The 16,827-nt window shown below is 50.2% G+C and overlaps 1 protein-coding gene across 7 annotated transcripts in view; it reads left to right on the top strand.

The window, feature by feature from the left end:
• Positions 1-16,827, top strand: part of NPAS2 (neuronal PAS domain protein 2) — a 156,630-nt gene that overhangs the window by 120,462 nt on the left and 19,341 nt on the right. For all 7 annotated transcript variants that reach the window (XM_045981207.1, XM_045981205.1, XM_045981204.1 and 4 more), the window contains exons 8-14: positions 6,851-6,969; positions 7,673-7,755; positions 8,483-8,589; positions 10,246-10,393; positions 12,236-12,320; positions 15,095-15,236; positions 15,743-15,852. In XM_045981207.1, the coding sequence (XP_045837163.1) occupies positions 6,851-6,969; positions 7,673-7,755; positions 8,483-8,589; positions 10,246-10,393; positions 12,236-12,320; positions 15,095-15,236; positions 15,743-15,852 (794 nt within the window). The remainder of the gene's footprint in view (positions 1-6,850; positions 6,970-7,672; positions 7,756-8,482; positions 8,590-10,245; positions 10,394-12,235; positions 12,321-15,094; positions 15,237-15,742; positions 15,853-16,827) is intronic.

Raw genomic sequence — 16,827 nt, 5'->3', positions numbered from 1 at the left:
AAAGTGGAGATTAAATCCATTTCGGGAGGTGCTGGGAAAACTGGCCCATGTGTCACTTCAGTGATTTGTGACTGTCTGCACTGGGAGGCCTAGGCAACAGTACCTGGCCAGTGTGTAGTCATCTTCGGCCTCCATTTGCTCCCCATTCTGGGTCTGCCACCCGCATCAAGTTCCTTAACCACCTGGGCTTCCTGGGCACTCCCCGAGGTCCTTAACTGGACCCCTGACTCAAGTGCCCCCCAGGACACTTGACCCAGGACTCAAGAGCCCCCCACTTCCCTGCCTCTTGTTCACTTGCTCACTCATTTTGCCTTAAGGCTGACGGAGGCACAAACTGCAACTCAAAAACCATCCATACGAACCCTTGGGCCTTACACCAAAGGGTAGAAAGGGAACCGTGTCAGCTCCAGGGCAGGGAAGACAGGGGACGCGGATCCAGAGGGAGCTTTTGGCGACCCTTAAATCATGTAGGTGAAGACATCGCCTGCTTGCTGGCCACCCCACATAACTGCTCAGCACTTGTCTGCCCTGCCACCGGTGGGAGTGGACCGGGTTAGGAATTTGGGGTGTGGAGAGACATAGGAGCACCTTTGCCCTTGTTAAGGCAGTTAATCTCTGGTTAGAATTTCTGGATTCACTGGCCGATTATGCCAGCTCACCCTGTACCTCTGAACCCTCTCCGTTCCCCATGGCTGGGCAGACACAGCCACCATTGCCCAAATGCATCAACAAAATGGAATTTTCCCCTGCTTCACGGTTGCACATCTTGGTCACACCTTAGGACTTCATCATCTGCTACAGATGTTTGAGGCGGGGGAGGGGACATAAGACAGGATTAACCCAGATTGTTTAATAAATGTGAAGAAGTACGTGTTGGGAAATGGGACAAGAAAAGAGCTTTCCTAGAACTGTTTCACTTTAGCACTGTTTCTAACCAAGTCTGTGAAAAGCTTCTGGAAGGAATCCGAGCTGCGATACAGAAGCACAGGTCTCCTCCTCTTCCCATAAAAAAAAGCCTACTGTGTGCTCTTGGCCATGTGGCCTGGAGATTCAGGGAGGACCACTGGTGGGAGCAGCCTCTGGCCTACCTCTGCTCTTCACATCATTTCCAAAATGGGGCTGAAATGAAATTAGATTATTTGGAGCTATGTTTGTCCCCGAACAGATTTTTTTTTTTTTTTTTAATACCACGAACAAATACACTGTTCCATCTTTTTCCTTCTCCAGTTCTACAGAGGAGCACCTGGGTCCTCTCCCAACCCCCACTCAGATCCCACAGTCCCACCCCACACTTCTATGGGAAAGGAACTGGCTAGATGATTTTCCAAGGCATAATGAACAGTCTTTGCTTTAAGAGGTCCTAATAAACAGGTTCCAGTTCCTGAAAGATAAGTTCGTGCCAGGAAGAAGGCAATCCTCTATTTAAGCCCTTGCTCCTCCCCCAGATTTGGATTTAAATGTGCATCTGACTGAAATCCAGAAAGCAGTATTTCAAAAGTTGCTGGTGTGGTTCCAAATAGGTCACCCTCAGCAAACATTCCACTCTGGGCTTTCCAGAAACCACACACCAGAGTATAAAAGTTTCCCTGCCCTCATTTTACCTATTCGCCTCTAACCACACAACCAGATTTGAAATACTGGCAGAAAGGGAGGCTTTTTAGCTTACAACACTCGATTCCGTATGTTCCGTGGGATTTCTGTAGGTTGCCTCATTGTAGGGCTTTGGGGATTTTGTTTCTTGTTTCCCTGAGCTGAATTGAGATTTCTCAGTTAGGGGAACAAAGCCACACCCACCAGACTCACTGAGAATGGAGACGTGAGCTGAGCACAGGAAGGAATGTCTCTTCTGTCACAGGCTCCCAAGTGCATGAAGCAGAGTGTCCCCTCCACCCCAGCAAGGAAGTGCCACGTCCTCTAGCAGTGGCCATTGCTGCCAGATAAGATAGCAGAGAAATTCAGATCCCAATAAAGAACAAATTGTTACCCAAGGACATTGTCCTGCCTGAGCATCTAGAGCCCACATTGAACAGGGGCAGTGAGGAATGGTCATTTATCGGACACGTGCTCCCACTTGCTTCAGGCTGGGAACAGGGACAGTCCTATAGATGTTGTGCGATCATTGGGATAAAAATGTGCACCAGACGTCCACTTGGAGGACAGGGGGCGACAGCCCGTAGGAAGTTCACTTCCCTGAGCCTACGACTCATCTGGCTCCGTCCACACCAACCATCTGGTGGACATCTTGTCAATGCCATGACAACCTCCAGGCCCCGAGAAATACTCATTGTAATTAATGAAGGCCAAGGGAAAGGAGAGATAGCTACGTGAGACATATATTTTCCCATCGAAGTCATTTTTTCAATCCAGCAAATTACAAATCCCTAGCTCTCTCGTGTGGCTCTCAGCTTGTCTCCAAGCCCATTCTTTCTTTCCGATGCCAAACTGCACTGGCAGAAAGAAAGCATGAACCACGCACGCACTGGTTGGTCCAAGTTAGGCGGTGCCCTGGCGCCCAAACCCGGGCAGGATTATTTTGCTGTGACTGTCCCGAGAACCTGTGACCTGGCTGTTGAGAACCCATCAGGCGAAGCACTCTGTGCTGTGCAGAGAAAAGAGAAAAGCCTGAAAATAGTGCTAAATGACTGAGAGAGGATTTCTCGTGAATGTGCAGGAAATTATTATTTCCTTAACATTGCAACACTCTCGCCCAGACATTTTGGACATTTATCATAAATGAGATTTAAGAACGTTTTTCTTCCTTTAGCGGGCCTCCTGATGGTTTCATGTCTTCCTGGACATCTTTCTGCTTTGAATTTTCATTTGTTCTGAGAAGTGATGAGAAAGTGATTTGTCACTCTCTGTGTGGACGATTAGTGTGTTTTCCTACAGCTGTTGCGACTAATTTATCACGAGCAGGCCATCTCTGGTCAGAATACTTAATTGTTGAGGCCTAATGACTAGACCAGTACTGAGGAACAGTCAGTCCCGCTTCTTCCCCATTCTTTCCTACCCTTTGCAAACATGTCTCATGCCACCTGAGACATTCCTGCCCCCACCAAATGACTGATTTGGGAGGTCGCCTTTGTCCTCAGACAGACTTGGAAGCCAACCCCAGGTGCCAATCGAGGTGGACTTTAATTACTCCTGTTCTCTCCAAGAACCTCGGGGCTCTCTTGTGTTCAGAATCCCTGGCATGCCAGCCCAAGGCAAAATTCTTCCAGGGTCTCTAAAATTAGAGGCTGTGATGAAAGGTTCAGGAGCAAAGAGGGGCTTGATCCCCACCATGGATCCCTTTAGTACTAGGAAGACCAGAAGCAGAACACCCTCTTGTGTCTTTCCAAGCGTGAGGTCCACTGGTGCTGTTTTCAGAGTGGTGCCCGCTGTCGCTGATTTGCAGCAGACCTTACCCAGGGCCTTCCTGATGAAGTTCTAGAACCTAGGTGAGGTTCGGTGGGCTGAGGTCCGGAGCCGATGACCAAGAAAGAATTCTTGAGACATCTTTGGTGCAAAATGGTGGTTTATTAAAGCACGGGGAGAGGACCCTTGGGCAGGAAGAGCTGCTGCCCCGGGGTTGTGAGGGATGGCGGGTTATGTACCCTGCGGCTGGGGGAAGGTGAGGGGAAGGGAGGTTTCAATGGAGCTTTCATATGCTGAAGAGGGCCTACAGGTGCTAGAGTATCCCGGAGGTCTTCCTGGCTTGATCAATGCTGTCTTTTGGCGAGCTATTAACATCAAGATAGTTGGGAGATTCCTGGTGGGATGTCACAATCCTGCTATCGAGCCAGCGTCTTTGTTAGAGAGATTTAGGTTCAGAAGAGATTTAACTATATTCACATTTCCTTCTACCTCAGCCTCCTTCAGTTTTGTGTGTGGAGGGGAGGGCTTGAGGAACTGAGTTATTTGCCTCTGGAAATTATCAATAGCACAAGGTAACTTCTTTGTTTGTAGACCTCTAGGACATTTGTAAACCAAGGGGGACTATTTGTTTCTTGCTTATGGTGGTCAGGGGTGCCTGAGGAATGCTACACAGATTACCAAGGGGAGCGGGATGGAGAGGGGGTGCAAGGTGCCAGCTTTTGCTTTGTCCTCAGCCAGCCTCCTGCTCCCTCATCATTCTGACCGGTATAAATGCACTACTAGGGTGGTGAGCTAGCCCCAGGGCCAGTGGGACCCAGGACCATGCTCTATGGCACCCTCTCACCGTGAGCCAGCCACTAGCAGCCCCAGGCCGGGCTGCGCAAGGGGCGCCTTGGGTGGGGGGTGGGGGTCTCAAGGTCTGTGGGTCAGTCGCTGGCTGGGATTGGAAGGTGCCTTCCCGTAGCCGAGACTTAAGCTGTGGTTTGGATGTGCGATGGAAGGTCATCTCATCAGAGACACGTCCAACAAACACACGTGGAGTACCTGCTGCGTGCAGGACGCAAGCTCAGAGCGGAAGGCAGAGAACTAGGCCCAGTTCCGGCCATAGGGGAAACCTATCTCTTTAGCTCTGGGCAAGAGGAAGGGCAATTTCAAGTAAGATGACCCTCAGGACAAAAAATGTAGCAAGCCGTCATTGCTTTCATCTGTGGCATGAGTGCTGCGTGTGTGTGAGTGTCTTGGGGTGGCGGAAGAAAGGAGAAGGCTGGTGGATCGGGCTGCGCCGGCACCGACCACGTAATCCTTCCAAGAGGCTCGGGAAGCCAGCTGTAATTAGATATGTTTTTTCTCTTACTTAAATTGAAACAACTAATTAAATCCTTAATTAATGTTTTTTAACTACCTTGGGATAAGAAGTGCCAGAGAAGTTATTCTAAGTGTTAAATATTCGCATGAAGTCCCAGGGAGCAGTTTGCTCCTGTGTTGACTCCAGAATCTGCTAGGAGGCTCCTGCTGTGAAGAGAAGTCATTTGAAACGCAGTCAGCAAGCTGTTTCAAGTACCCTCTTCCCCTTGACTTCCCCCAAGGTTTTCCCCTTGGCCTCTGTTAAAACTTTCATCCTTGACTTCCATCACCTTTGATCAAGTCCTCAGCTGCTTCAGGTTTTGGGGGAGAAAACTCATTTAGAAGAGGAGTTTGCTTGGTTCTGGGGCCCTCTGTAAAGTATCTAGCTTCTCTAGCGTGGGCTGTAAGCAATAATGAAATTTCCCCTGCGGGGAGCATTTTCATCTTTAAAACCTTAGCAGTTCTAAAAGGACTGATAAAACGGCACTGAGAGACAGCCAGGCCAGCAGTAAGCTCTGCAGAACATTCACTTAATTTCCATGGTCTCTGCCGCTTGAAGAAATTGTTAGGGACTGGGGTTTCCCTACCCCACACTCTGTCCATCCCCCTGCCTTCCTCATGGTAAATCACCAAGGACAGCACTTACTGACAGAACCCATGGATCATTCCAGCAAGACGCATGGGTTAGAGACAAATGAGGGAGACCGTCTTTTAAAATTCCCCAGAAGTCCTCATAAGTTTGCTTAGAAGGCCTAGAATTTCTGAAAGAGTAGGGAGAATTTTATTAGGTCTTTATCTGGCAGGTGAAGTCTCTCCACTTCAAGCAGAGAGGATATTTCACATCTGGGAAATGTGTTAATGTCTTTTTTTATTATGCAGATGTTCACATCTGCAGACCCTTTCCCTGTGGGATTGCTTTCTCTTCCCTGGGTGAGTGCCTTGGCTCACCCCACACATTAAGTCTAAGCCGACTAATGACAGATGTGAACTCTCTAGGGACCACCATTTCCTACTTTGCCCCCTTTATATTCATGTTTGGAAACATTCATATTAATATGAATGTGAATGCATTCAGAGAATATGTTTGGTAAAATGAATTTATTCATGTTAGTGGCTAGAAGACCACATTATAGAATCACTTAGAAACCTACGAACATATAAAACAAAAATTATTGGAAAGCTGAAATCCAAAGAAAGTCTTGCAGATTTCATTTTAGAATGCATTTCATTTTCTGTTGCTTTATACGTTCTCAAATTGGAAAACACAGCTATGTTTAAATCTACCAGTTCAGAAATGTACTCAGAATTCAGGATCTGGTTCAGGATATAATCAACTACATTTGAAAAAGGAAGAGGTAGTATAGATTATCTAGCGTAATGATCCTCAATTCTAAATGTTGCGGGAGGGGCTTTCCGAAGTGCCAGTGCCTGTGATTCCCACCCAGAGTTCCTGAATTAGTGGAGCTGGGAGTGGGGTCTGGGCAGCTGGGAGGCCAGGGAAGGCCCCAGGGAATCTAGTGTGTAGCCAAGTTGGAGAATTCCATATACATGGCCCACCGACTTTTCTCATATTTAACAGGGTTCTTTTCCCCACCCAGCATACTCCACCTAACACAGCAGAATTGTTCTGTGGCCCAGAAGGTAAAGCAGTTCACCACAGTCACGGTGAAGCCAGGTCTGTAGCTCCTGGGGAAGATGGCGGCCGGTACCAGTTGGCACCTCCTCAGAGGGCCTGTGAGGGCCTGTTCTCAGCCCCATCCCCTCTCTGCCCTGGGAGAACTCCAGGCTTGGAGTCGGAAGCCCTGGCTAGAGTCCGCACTCCATTATTATGGCTCTGAGCGACCTTGGTTGATACATGTGGGCTTTCTGGGCCTCCTCTGGGGCCTGAGGAAAGTCATGCCTTCCCAGACTTGCCAGTGAGAAGAAAAAGGCGCTTGTGAACAGGTCTGCCCCTGTGCAGAGCTACAGAATCAGCAACTTTGTGGTGACCACTGTGTGCCTCTGGGGATCACCCCGGATCCTGAGGCCCAGGAAGTGAGTGAATGTTCGGGAAGCTCGGAGTGCAGTGCAGCTAACAGTGATGCCAGGTAGGGGGTTGGCCACCGTGCCACGTAGGCCTAACCTGTCTGTCTGTTCTCTCCTACCCCAGTGCCTAGCCCCTCTTGTAACGGCTTCGATAGCACCCTTTCAAGGCCCTGCCGGGTGCCGCTGGGAAAGGAGGTCTGCTTCATCGCCACCGTTCGTCTGGCAACGCCCCAATTCTTAAAGGCAAGTACCAGAGAGAGAATTTTTCATGTAGAACTGGTACAACTGAGTCACATTTAGTTATAGCTAATGAGCCATCTTTATGGGAAAGAATAAGACAACAATGACGCTCTCACTGACTTTGGAAAGTTGAAATGTCTGGCTTCTATGCCTGTGACAGGCCCCACCTGCCCCTTGCCTTCGCTCTGGCTTCCTACAAGCTGTTTTGCTGGAAGGCAGAGTCAGCTGCCGCTCAGCCTAGCTGGCAGGGAGGTTCATTTGCAACTCTGTCGACCCTCCTACCTTTTCCGCCAACGTTAATACCACTCAGGGCAGGCCAAGGTGGGGACCCAGTGTCAGAACGAAAGGTTTGTCTGTAATCCTCTGGCCTGTGATTGCTTTAACATCCGTGGCATGAACGTTGAGTTAAATTAGTCATTCAAATTCAGATGAAGAGCCATTTTCCACATGTTTACCACACTTCTAGATAATGGGAAGGGAGTGGTGTAACATTTTGGCTCTTAGGTGTTTTTCCCCAGCTTGTGAAATAAATTTAGTATCAGCTAATACTGAAATTAGCTACAGATGATGAGTTTCAGTCCAACACAACTTGGAGACTTGCTCTCAATGATTTTAACTTCTGTTACTGTTCCACCATGCCTTCTTGAACAAACCTAGGGTGAGCTTCTGGCACCCTGAGCAACATTTTTTTCCCCTTCTAATACAGGAAATGTGCATAGTTGACGAACCCTTAGAGGAATTCACTTCAAGGCATAGCTTGGAATGGAAATTTTTATTTCTGGATCACAGGTTTGTGAAAAGAAAAACATATTTGGGTTGGGTCCTTTTCAAGTGTTTGTTTGCATGGCCAGGCTCTCCTTGGGAGAGAAAAGTCGGGCCTGGTCCCTTCAGGGAGAAGGGCTTTCTGGCAGCAGGAAAAAATCATTCCCGGCCAAGAGTGAGGCAGCTTCCCTTCCACTGCAAATCGTCCGTGGATGTGTTCTGTGTTTGGGTCAGAGTGTCTTGGGAGAGCCAGGTGCCACAGCCCGGGGACATCTTGGGATCCCTCACCCACCCCTTGGGACCCTCTCCAGTTCCCAGGAAGGCAGGAGCAGATGGGAGAGAAACTTGACATCTTATCTCTCTCAGCACCCTTTTGTCCCTTTAATTCAGTCTTCTTTCTAAGGGTGAGAAAGCTCCCCTCCCTACCCTTTAACTTTTTATTACGCTTTGGATTGGACTGACCCAATCTATAGCTGTTTTTAATTATTCAGTAATGATAAAATTTATTATTATTTAACCCAGGTTATGCCAACAAAACCGAGTATCTTAATGCCAGAAAGTCTGAGCACTTTGGAAAACACAACCTCTCTGGTTTGAACCATTGCAAAATTATTTTCCTGCCCTTGTTGTTTAGAAATGAGGTCTCTGTGTTGGTCATTAAATGTGCACAGTGTCCCCTCTCTGGATTGAGGTGCTGCCATTGGAGTCGGGCAGGGTCCTTGCTCTCTGACCAGCTGAACCCTTTGCATGGCAGAGCCCCTCCGATCATAGGATACCTGCCTTTTGAAGTTTTGGGGACCTCGGGCTATGACTACTACCACATTGACGATCTGGAGCTCCTGGCCAGGTGCCACCAGCACTGTGAGTACCCCACGCCCAGCCCCAGGGCCCAAAGGTCTCCAGCAGCCTCCACGGAGCCCCAACAGCAGGACTCTTGGGCCCTGGAAGTGAGTTTATTACTTGGTTTCTTTCTGAGAAGGAAAACTTTGTTTTCTCCGAAATGATGCCGGAATGTGGTGAAGGTCCTTCTGCGGTTTGCCCCGTGTTGTGTCTCTACCTGGAATTGACTTTGCCCCGCCTCCTCCCATCCACCCTCACCCCCCAACCAGCACCTTCCCATACCCTTCATATATGCAAACTATTTTAATCTGACAGAAGAGAATATACAATGATGGTCATTTTTTCTAAGTTATGCGATACATTTCGAAGACAAAATACTAATTCAACATCACTGCTTTTTGTCAACGGACATATATTGGTCACAAGCTATGGGCCAGGTACTGAGCTAGGCCTGGGACATAAAAATGATCAGAATCTCCTTGTCGTTCTGTGAGAACAAGGTCTAACGGAAAAGCAGAAATAAGGGACATTATACGATGCTGTCACTGCACTGGGGGGGATGTGCTCAGGATATTGGGGGCTCACCCAGCTGGGGGAGGGGATCAGAGAAGGCTGTCTACCACAGACGAGGACAAAAGTTGGACAGAGGTAGGGGAGGTAGGACTCCTGATGGGGGGAGAGGCCAGGCCTGTGGAATCAGAACATCCATTTTAATAAGACCCCCAACCCCCACAAGTGATTTGTGGGCCCATGAAACTTTGAGAAGCAGGATTACCTCAAGCCTTGGCTGCTTCTGACCCTTCTAATGGAGCAAGGCCACCATGGGGGTAGAATTCCCTTCACCGTCTGAAGGACTTGGCCCAGGGCTCAGGCCAGACATTCTCCCTCTGTGGAGCCCACGCCCATGCTCAGCCGGGCTTCCCACCCCTTCGGAGATCACAGTCTCCAACACAGCGGCTCCCGTTGTCACTTTAGTTTCCCAGCTGTGGTATCTGTTACGTGTTTGCAGAAAGAGGTACTAAATCACAGGCACTGAGGCTGTGACCCAACCTGTCCTTCCCTAGACCCGCAGTCCCAGCCTTCCGCCCCGCGCAGGCTAGTCCTCCGACAGCACCCACTCTGTTCCACTCTGTTCCAGCCCTGCCCTACCCGCCCCCGAAAAGCCCACCGACGGACTTAACGCTAGGGGGCTCCACGCATTCCCACAGCAGTGGGCCCCGAGCTGGGAGGCATCTGTAGGCGACTCTCTCGTTTAGGACGGCGTAGATGAAGCATGACCTGCTCCCTGACAGCCGCCGAATCCATGCGGAGGTTGTGGGCTGTCAGGTCCATTCGGGGCCCGGTTCTCCCAGTGTCTGGACTGTTTCTCCGTCCTGCGCTCCTGCTGCAGGCAAACCCGGGCCTCTTCGTCCTGAAACACCGGTTTGGGAATCTGCCCTTACCTGAGGCTCTCTTAAGCCTGTGAGCATCTGGGGAAGCGTGCAGATGGTTTTTGCCTTATTTAAGAATTCAATATCGTTTGCCGGGGCCTTGATAGCCCCTTAAAGTGCGGCACACCTGGAGAAGAGACGCCGTTTGGCGCAGTGTTTCTGAAAGCGTCTCTCCAACAGTACCTTCTGGGGCAGAGGTCCTTGTCATATCCACGTTCGCGACAGGCAGTCCGTTTTCTGCCCACAGTGATGCAGTTTGGTAAAGGGAAGTCCTGTTGCTACCGGTTTCTGACCAAAGGGCAGCAGTGGATTTGGCTGCAGACACACTACTACATCACGTACCACCAGTGGAACTCCAAGCCCGAGTTCATCGTGTGCACACACTCGGTCGTCAGGTGAGGGGGGCCGCGGCCGCGGGCGGGTAGTCCCAGCTGCCGGGGAGCAAGCGAGCCCTGGGCTTGGATTCCTCCGCGGGGCCTGGGCTGTCCTCTGTGGTTCAGAGGAGTCTCCAGAGCTCAGCTTCCTTCCAGGGACGCACGCGTCTCTGCTCCCCGCCCCTGGGCTGAGGGTTTGGTGTGTCCCTGCTCAGGCTGCCAGAATGTGACTTAGTGAGTTACTGCTTCACTGACCTACTTCCACATTTTCCCCTCATCTCCATCCAATCCCCGGCCTTCCCTTGTCACTGTTTGGAGAAGAAAATTAAAATTTTTCCTCTAAGTCACTCATAGACCTATTCCCCTCTATTTTTAATTCATTAAAAGCCCCTGCTGGCAACTGAGGCAACATTGGGAATAGGGCCTGGCTGCCAGGGGGAGAGGGTTCCTGGCAGTTCCTGGTGGCCTCGGGGAGCCCCCATCCCAGCGTGGGTCCCAGGGAGGCCGCCTGTCCAGCCTCTCCTAGACGTGGGTTCTGTAGGGTCATGATTCCCAAAGGTAAAGGAGAAATGTCATTCGTGGGTCTTTTTTTTCCCCTAACAGGAATTTTAAGGACATCAGTCAGTTTTAAACTGGTCCAGAGAAGAGCATTTAAGCAGAGCAAAGAAAGAAAGGTTATCTATATTGTAGGGATGTGTGTATATATACATGATAGACAGATGATAGATAAATGACAGGTCGATATGGGTACATATAGATACTATACATATATACCGTGTTTTATAGAGATAAGAGACAGATGATTGAAAGGTGACAAGTAGGCAGGTAGGTAGGCACATAAATGATACCATGTACGCATACAGGCATGTATGTATACAGTCAACAAGTAAATCTCTCTTCTTTAAGTAAGTGGGGAGAAATGCTGGTCTTTCTTGCCAGTGACCCTGACCACCACATCGCATGCCACTCTCGGGGACTTGATCTTAGCTTCTCGGCCCACCCTTGACCATTTCAGCAGCCAGTGGTTTCCGACAACATATGAGTCCGACCTACCACCACCCAGCCTGAGTCTTGACCACAGGGTCCTTTTGCCCCCAGGGAAGGCTGGACATCATCAACATCTTGGTCTTCAGACTCTGCCCTTGACCCTGCTCTTCCTCTCTATCCTCTACCTCCCAAATCTTAGAAAGCAACTCGGAGAGAAAGTAGGGAGTAAACTAGTCAGTAAATAACAAGCATTCCAGGGGCCCCTTGAGACACTGTCACTTGCCAGGGGCCCGCGGCCAACCTATTCCTCCACACATGAGGCAGAGGCCAGAGCTGGGGCCCTTTGGCCATCGCTACAATGGCTTGATTTCCCTACAGTATCTTAAAAGTGGACCCACAGACAAATCAGGGCTCTGGGTCCAGCTCTCAATTTGTTTGTGAGAAAAATTTCGAAGGTTGTAAGTACTAAAAAAGTCATGTGTCATTTCTCTGTATGTACAAGGCACCCACGCTGAGGTTTTAAGAAAAGCTTCTGATTAGTCAAAGGCCATGTCTTATCCTGTAGATGAAGATATGTTTCTAAAGACAATTATGCTTGGAAGTTTCAGGGCATGGGGAGAAGATAAGTAAAGGAGAAGGGAATCAAAACATCCTGGAACAGAAAATATTTTGGATGTCTCATTAGAAGTCACCCCAGTGGCAGTTAGGCACAGAATGAAACCCCTTCCTCAAACAAGTGACAAGACTAGCCTCCGTCGTGGTGACGATTCTGGGGTGGGCGTCACAGGCCTACCTCGATGTATGACACGCGTGCCCTTCGCTGTTGCCATCTGGAACGTCCCACGTCCAGCTGTGGTCTCTTGATTTCCTGATCAGTTATGCGGACGTCCGGGTAGAAAGGAGGCAGGAGCTGGCTTTGGAAGACCCACCGCCCGAGGCCGTCCACCCTTCGGCACTAAAGGTACGCTGGTCCCCGCCAGATGGCTAAAGGCCACGTTTGCCTACATAAGTTCTTCCGTGAGTTGTTACAATCAAAGTAGTCACATTTTTATTTGTTTTATTTCCGGTACTGTTCAACACATTTCTCGGGTTTTCGCTTGTTTACCATCATGATACTCCTACACGGCAGACGCTATGACTGTCCTCGGCCTTCAGACGAAGGACAGAAGCACCCACAGGATTTAGCTCCCGTACCTGAGGGCGCTGAGGGTTAGAACTCACAGAGCTCTGTAAGAAACAGCCCCTGGACTCGAAGCATGATCTTGGCAACTTGCCATCCTAATGAGAGCAGCAGTAATAAATCCACTTTGTATCTCTCCCACAGATAAAAAGCTAGGGGTTTATTCTGTCGTCCCTTGAGCTGTGGAGTAATTGGGGTGCCCTTGTCCTCCCTTAGCCTAAGGGCTGATGTGTTCCCTCCAGGACCCAGGCCTCCCACGAGGAGACTGCCCCTCACCCACCCTCCATGTCATCAATAGCAAGGTGCACTTTCTACTTCTGTGTCTACAGGTCTTAGTTAACAGCCTTGTTGGAGCCATCTTCGTGTCAGGGAGCTCTGCTATGGAGGGGTGTTCCCCTCCACAAAGCCTCACCTCCATCCTTCCTCCGTGGGCAGCTCTCGGTCCCCTCCAGCCAAGCTCTCCCCACCTTCCCTCCTGGTGTGTCAGACAGCGCGAGGGAAAAGTGCGAGCAGACCAGAGGCCTGTTCCTCAAAGGTCATTCTTCGAGCAGATGCACATATTGGGAGAAAAGTAGAGAAAGCAAGGGAGGGAGGGAGCGTTGTATTCCATCAAAGCCAAGAAGCTATCTGTTGTAAGAACCACCATATCTCCCACTAAGGAAGAGAAAATGCTGTCACCAGTCCATCTGTGAAATAAGGACTTCATTTCATCAGTCGGAAGGCACGTCCCAATTTCAGATATGTCAGAATGTAGGGATGGAAAGTGTCTCTTACCATTGGTGACATGGGGTTCAAGTTCCAGGCTGCCCAGCGACCTAGAACACAGAGACTTCAGCCAGGAGCTGCCGCAGCAGCCCCGGTGCAATGAAACATCTCTGGTCCATAAGAGTGGGGTGGGAGGGAAGGAGAAATCACCCATAAAGCCAAGAGAGCAGCCCGTGTCTTGGGCGAGCCTCCCCTACTGAGTTGCACATGCTGATGTGCGTGTGGTGATCTGTCACCCGCGCCCTGATATGACACACCTGTCATTGTTTAAGGACGTGCTTATTACCCAGCTCTGTCCTATGATGCATCATGGATCATGTCCAAGAACAGAGCTAAGCTGTTCGTAGGCAGGGGTTAGCCACCCCGTACATCACGGCTCACGAACGGGCACCGTGTACATCATCCAGGTGGAAATGCATTCCTGAGCTTTCTGATCCTTTGGACATCCTAGAACCCAGAGGAACTTCTCATAAACATGCACATATGTATAAACACACAAACACAATCTTGGGCTGCCCCTTTTAAAGGAAAAGCTCCAAGACAGTGCTTTTCAAACTATCAGTGGTCATGGACTCTTCACGTGTTTAATTGCAAATCTGTCACTGACCGATGCTTTTGGAAAATGCAGATTCCCATGCCTGGGTGTGATGTGCAGCTCCGTCCGCTGGCTAGAAAAGTCTCTCAGGGCTTCCTCTCACTGCTGTCCATATTTCTCTGCTGACTGGGAGCACACAACTAGCAAGCAGCTGTGGGCCAGGACCCCCGCTCCAAACGGTGTGTCTAGGGGGAGACTGGGCTAAGCTGCGGCATCTCCGAGCTGACATTTAGCACAGCAAATCCAGGCACATCCTGTAATTCTGTTTGCACGAAGAACGATAGGTCACACATCAGTCGTTTCAGCCCCGCTCGGGCACACCCACAGTACCCACCCTCCCTGGAGCCGTGACCTGAAAGACAGAATAGCCACGTAGACTCACACCCAGAGATTAAAGATCCGAGACCATGGGACGTAGAAGAGCCTAATCCAAACAGGCTAGGGATGCCGGGAATGTCGCCATCCTCTTGTGACTGGGTAGGAGCATGGCTCAGGAGAGCAGGCATTCTGTTTCTTCTTTAATTTAAAAATTATCTTCACGCCTGTTGGCTTACACTTAGGACACTAAGCCTTCCTAGATGGAAAAATGGCTTCTCAGGGTTGGAAGGGCACCATTGTTTTCTCATCACATAATACTGGAAGCAGGGGTATCCTGGGATCCAGGAATCAGTGCTTGGGAGATCATTGGCCCTTTGCCTGTTCTCTTCGCCGGGACACTGAGGCTGCTGAGGAGAAGCAGTGGGGAGACCATGCAGGAGGCGCTCCGAAGGGTCCAAAGGCATTGGTTTCATCGGAGTGTTAACAATCCAGCATACCCAGCAACCTCATTTCTAGAACTTGCGTCTTCTCCCCTTCTGGGAAAGCCAAGATTCTGGGCAGTGAGATGACAGTTTGAAGGAAAAAATAAAATGGAACATCAGTTACAAAAATCTAAAAAATCAAAATCCAAGGTGAGAAAGCATAACAGTTCCTGCTTATATAAGGCCATCAGCCTCTCAAAGACGCCCAGATGATACACTTGTACAAATATTCTACCCCAGTACATTGGGACTTATTTCCGAACGGTTCCCATCTTTCTCCCTACGCCCTCCCAATTTTTCCACATAGTTAGAGGAGAGCTAAAGTTCCATCATTCATTCTCTTCATCTTGATGCTGAAATTGTGTGGACTCTGTGTGTATGTGTGTGTGTTTTAGGACAAGGGCTCCAGCCTGGACCCTCAGCAGCACTTTAATGCACTTGACGTGGGCACCTTGGGCCTTAACACCAGTCACTCACCATCTGCGTCCTCCAGAAGTTCCCACAAATCCTCGCACACGGCCGTGTCAGAACCCGCCTGTGAGTGAGCTGCTATGGATGGCGAGGGGGTGGGCGCCCCGCCTGGGGCAAGGGTGGGGGGGTGCGTGGAGTCCCGCAAGGGGTCCCGGGCCTGAGCAGAAGGAGGGCAGTCCGTGGCTACGAAGTGGAAGCTGCCTTCCAGTTCACACTCGTTCTCGCTCCCTTGCCCGTGGGCTTCCTGCCCTCCCCTTCTCCCTGCTCCCCCAGCTGACAGAAAGCAGGGGACACGCACTTCCTATAGCCTGGCTGGGCTTGAGTGACTCTGGGAGTTGGGAGATCAGGCAGGTGGTCGAACCAGATGGTGGACATGAGCCGTGGGGATGGTTTTCTGTCATCTGCCTGCTCCCAGGTAAGGCTGGAGGCTGACAGAACTTGCTGGACTTTGTTTTGTCAGAGAGCCCAACCAGGCCCTGTCTCATGTACACCATAGTCATGTTTCCCCTCTTTTGATAAGAAAACTGGTGAGTATGTGTGAGTCAGGAAGGTGACTGGTTGCTTTCTTACAGCTACTCCAAGCAAGCTGATGGCAGAGGCCGGCGCCGCCGCTTTGCCAAGATCGGCCACACTGCCCCAAGAGCTCCCCGTGCCAGGGCTCAGCCAGGCAGCCTCCATGCCGGTATGTGTGTGACTCGAAACTTCTCGGCCAGGGGTGCCCCAGTGGCTAGATCCCAGGACAGCATGCTGCCTCTTCCCAGAGAACCAACTGTACCTGGACACTGAGAGTGTGGGGCGGTGGGCAGGAGTGGGAAGCTAGGTCATTTAATTAGCAACTAATTGGAGACGCTTTTGCTCCAAAATCAATACAGCTGTATAATCAAAGAATGCAAAATCCAAATGAGTTTTAAAGATTAAGCTGGAAACCTCAAACAAGGGGTCACACCCCGAGTCTCTGAGGGTACATGGGACCCTCCCATTGTGGGCCCTGTTTCACCCCAGTGGAAATGATTGAGACACCTGTGTCAACGAAAATGTATCTCTGCATATATCAGGCAGGGTCCCTGATCTACGCCAGACCTCTCCAGAAGGTCATGGAATGAGCGGCCTTTTAGGAAGCATGCTGGCTGTATGCAGAATCACTGATGTACAATTCTACGGTAATCTGTTGCCTCATAAGGGATCACCTCAGACTTAAGGCTGTAAAGCAAAAGTCCTTTCTCACATTCACAGGATTCAAAACTAGCATGGGGGGGGGCCGGGGTGGGTGGTGTGTTCTGACTCCTCTCTGCTGCCTGGTGTCAGAGGCCCCACCAGCCCCGGCTGGGAAATTCACATTCCAGGTGTATCTGCGCTCGTATCTGCCCCCCTGGGCTGGGAGACAATCCACCCTGAACTTACAGGGGCCTCCCCTGCCTTAGAGCTAAGCTTCTCCAGGCATGGCGACTGGGTTCCAAGAAGAAATGTCTGGGGAAGGGGCTTTCTATGAGAGCCAGGCAGAAGCTCCGCAGCTTTCTACAACCTAGCCTTAGAAGCCCCATTTTGTCACCTCTGCCATTCCTCTTGGTCAGAGCAGTCACAGCTCACCCGCAGAGATGGACATAGACCTCCGCCTCAGGATGGGAGACATGTCCCAGAATTTCAGGAGCCACATCCA

This window comes from Meles meles, chromosome 16 (assembly GCF_922984935.1).
Source record: "Meles meles chromosome 16, mMelMel3.1 paternal haplotype, whole genome shotgun sequence".
Classification (NCBI taxonomy): domain Eukaryota; kingdom Metazoa; phylum Chordata; class Mammalia; order Carnivora; family Mustelidae; genus Meles; species Meles meles.
This window is presented reverse-complemented; position numbering and strand designations above follow the sequence as displayed.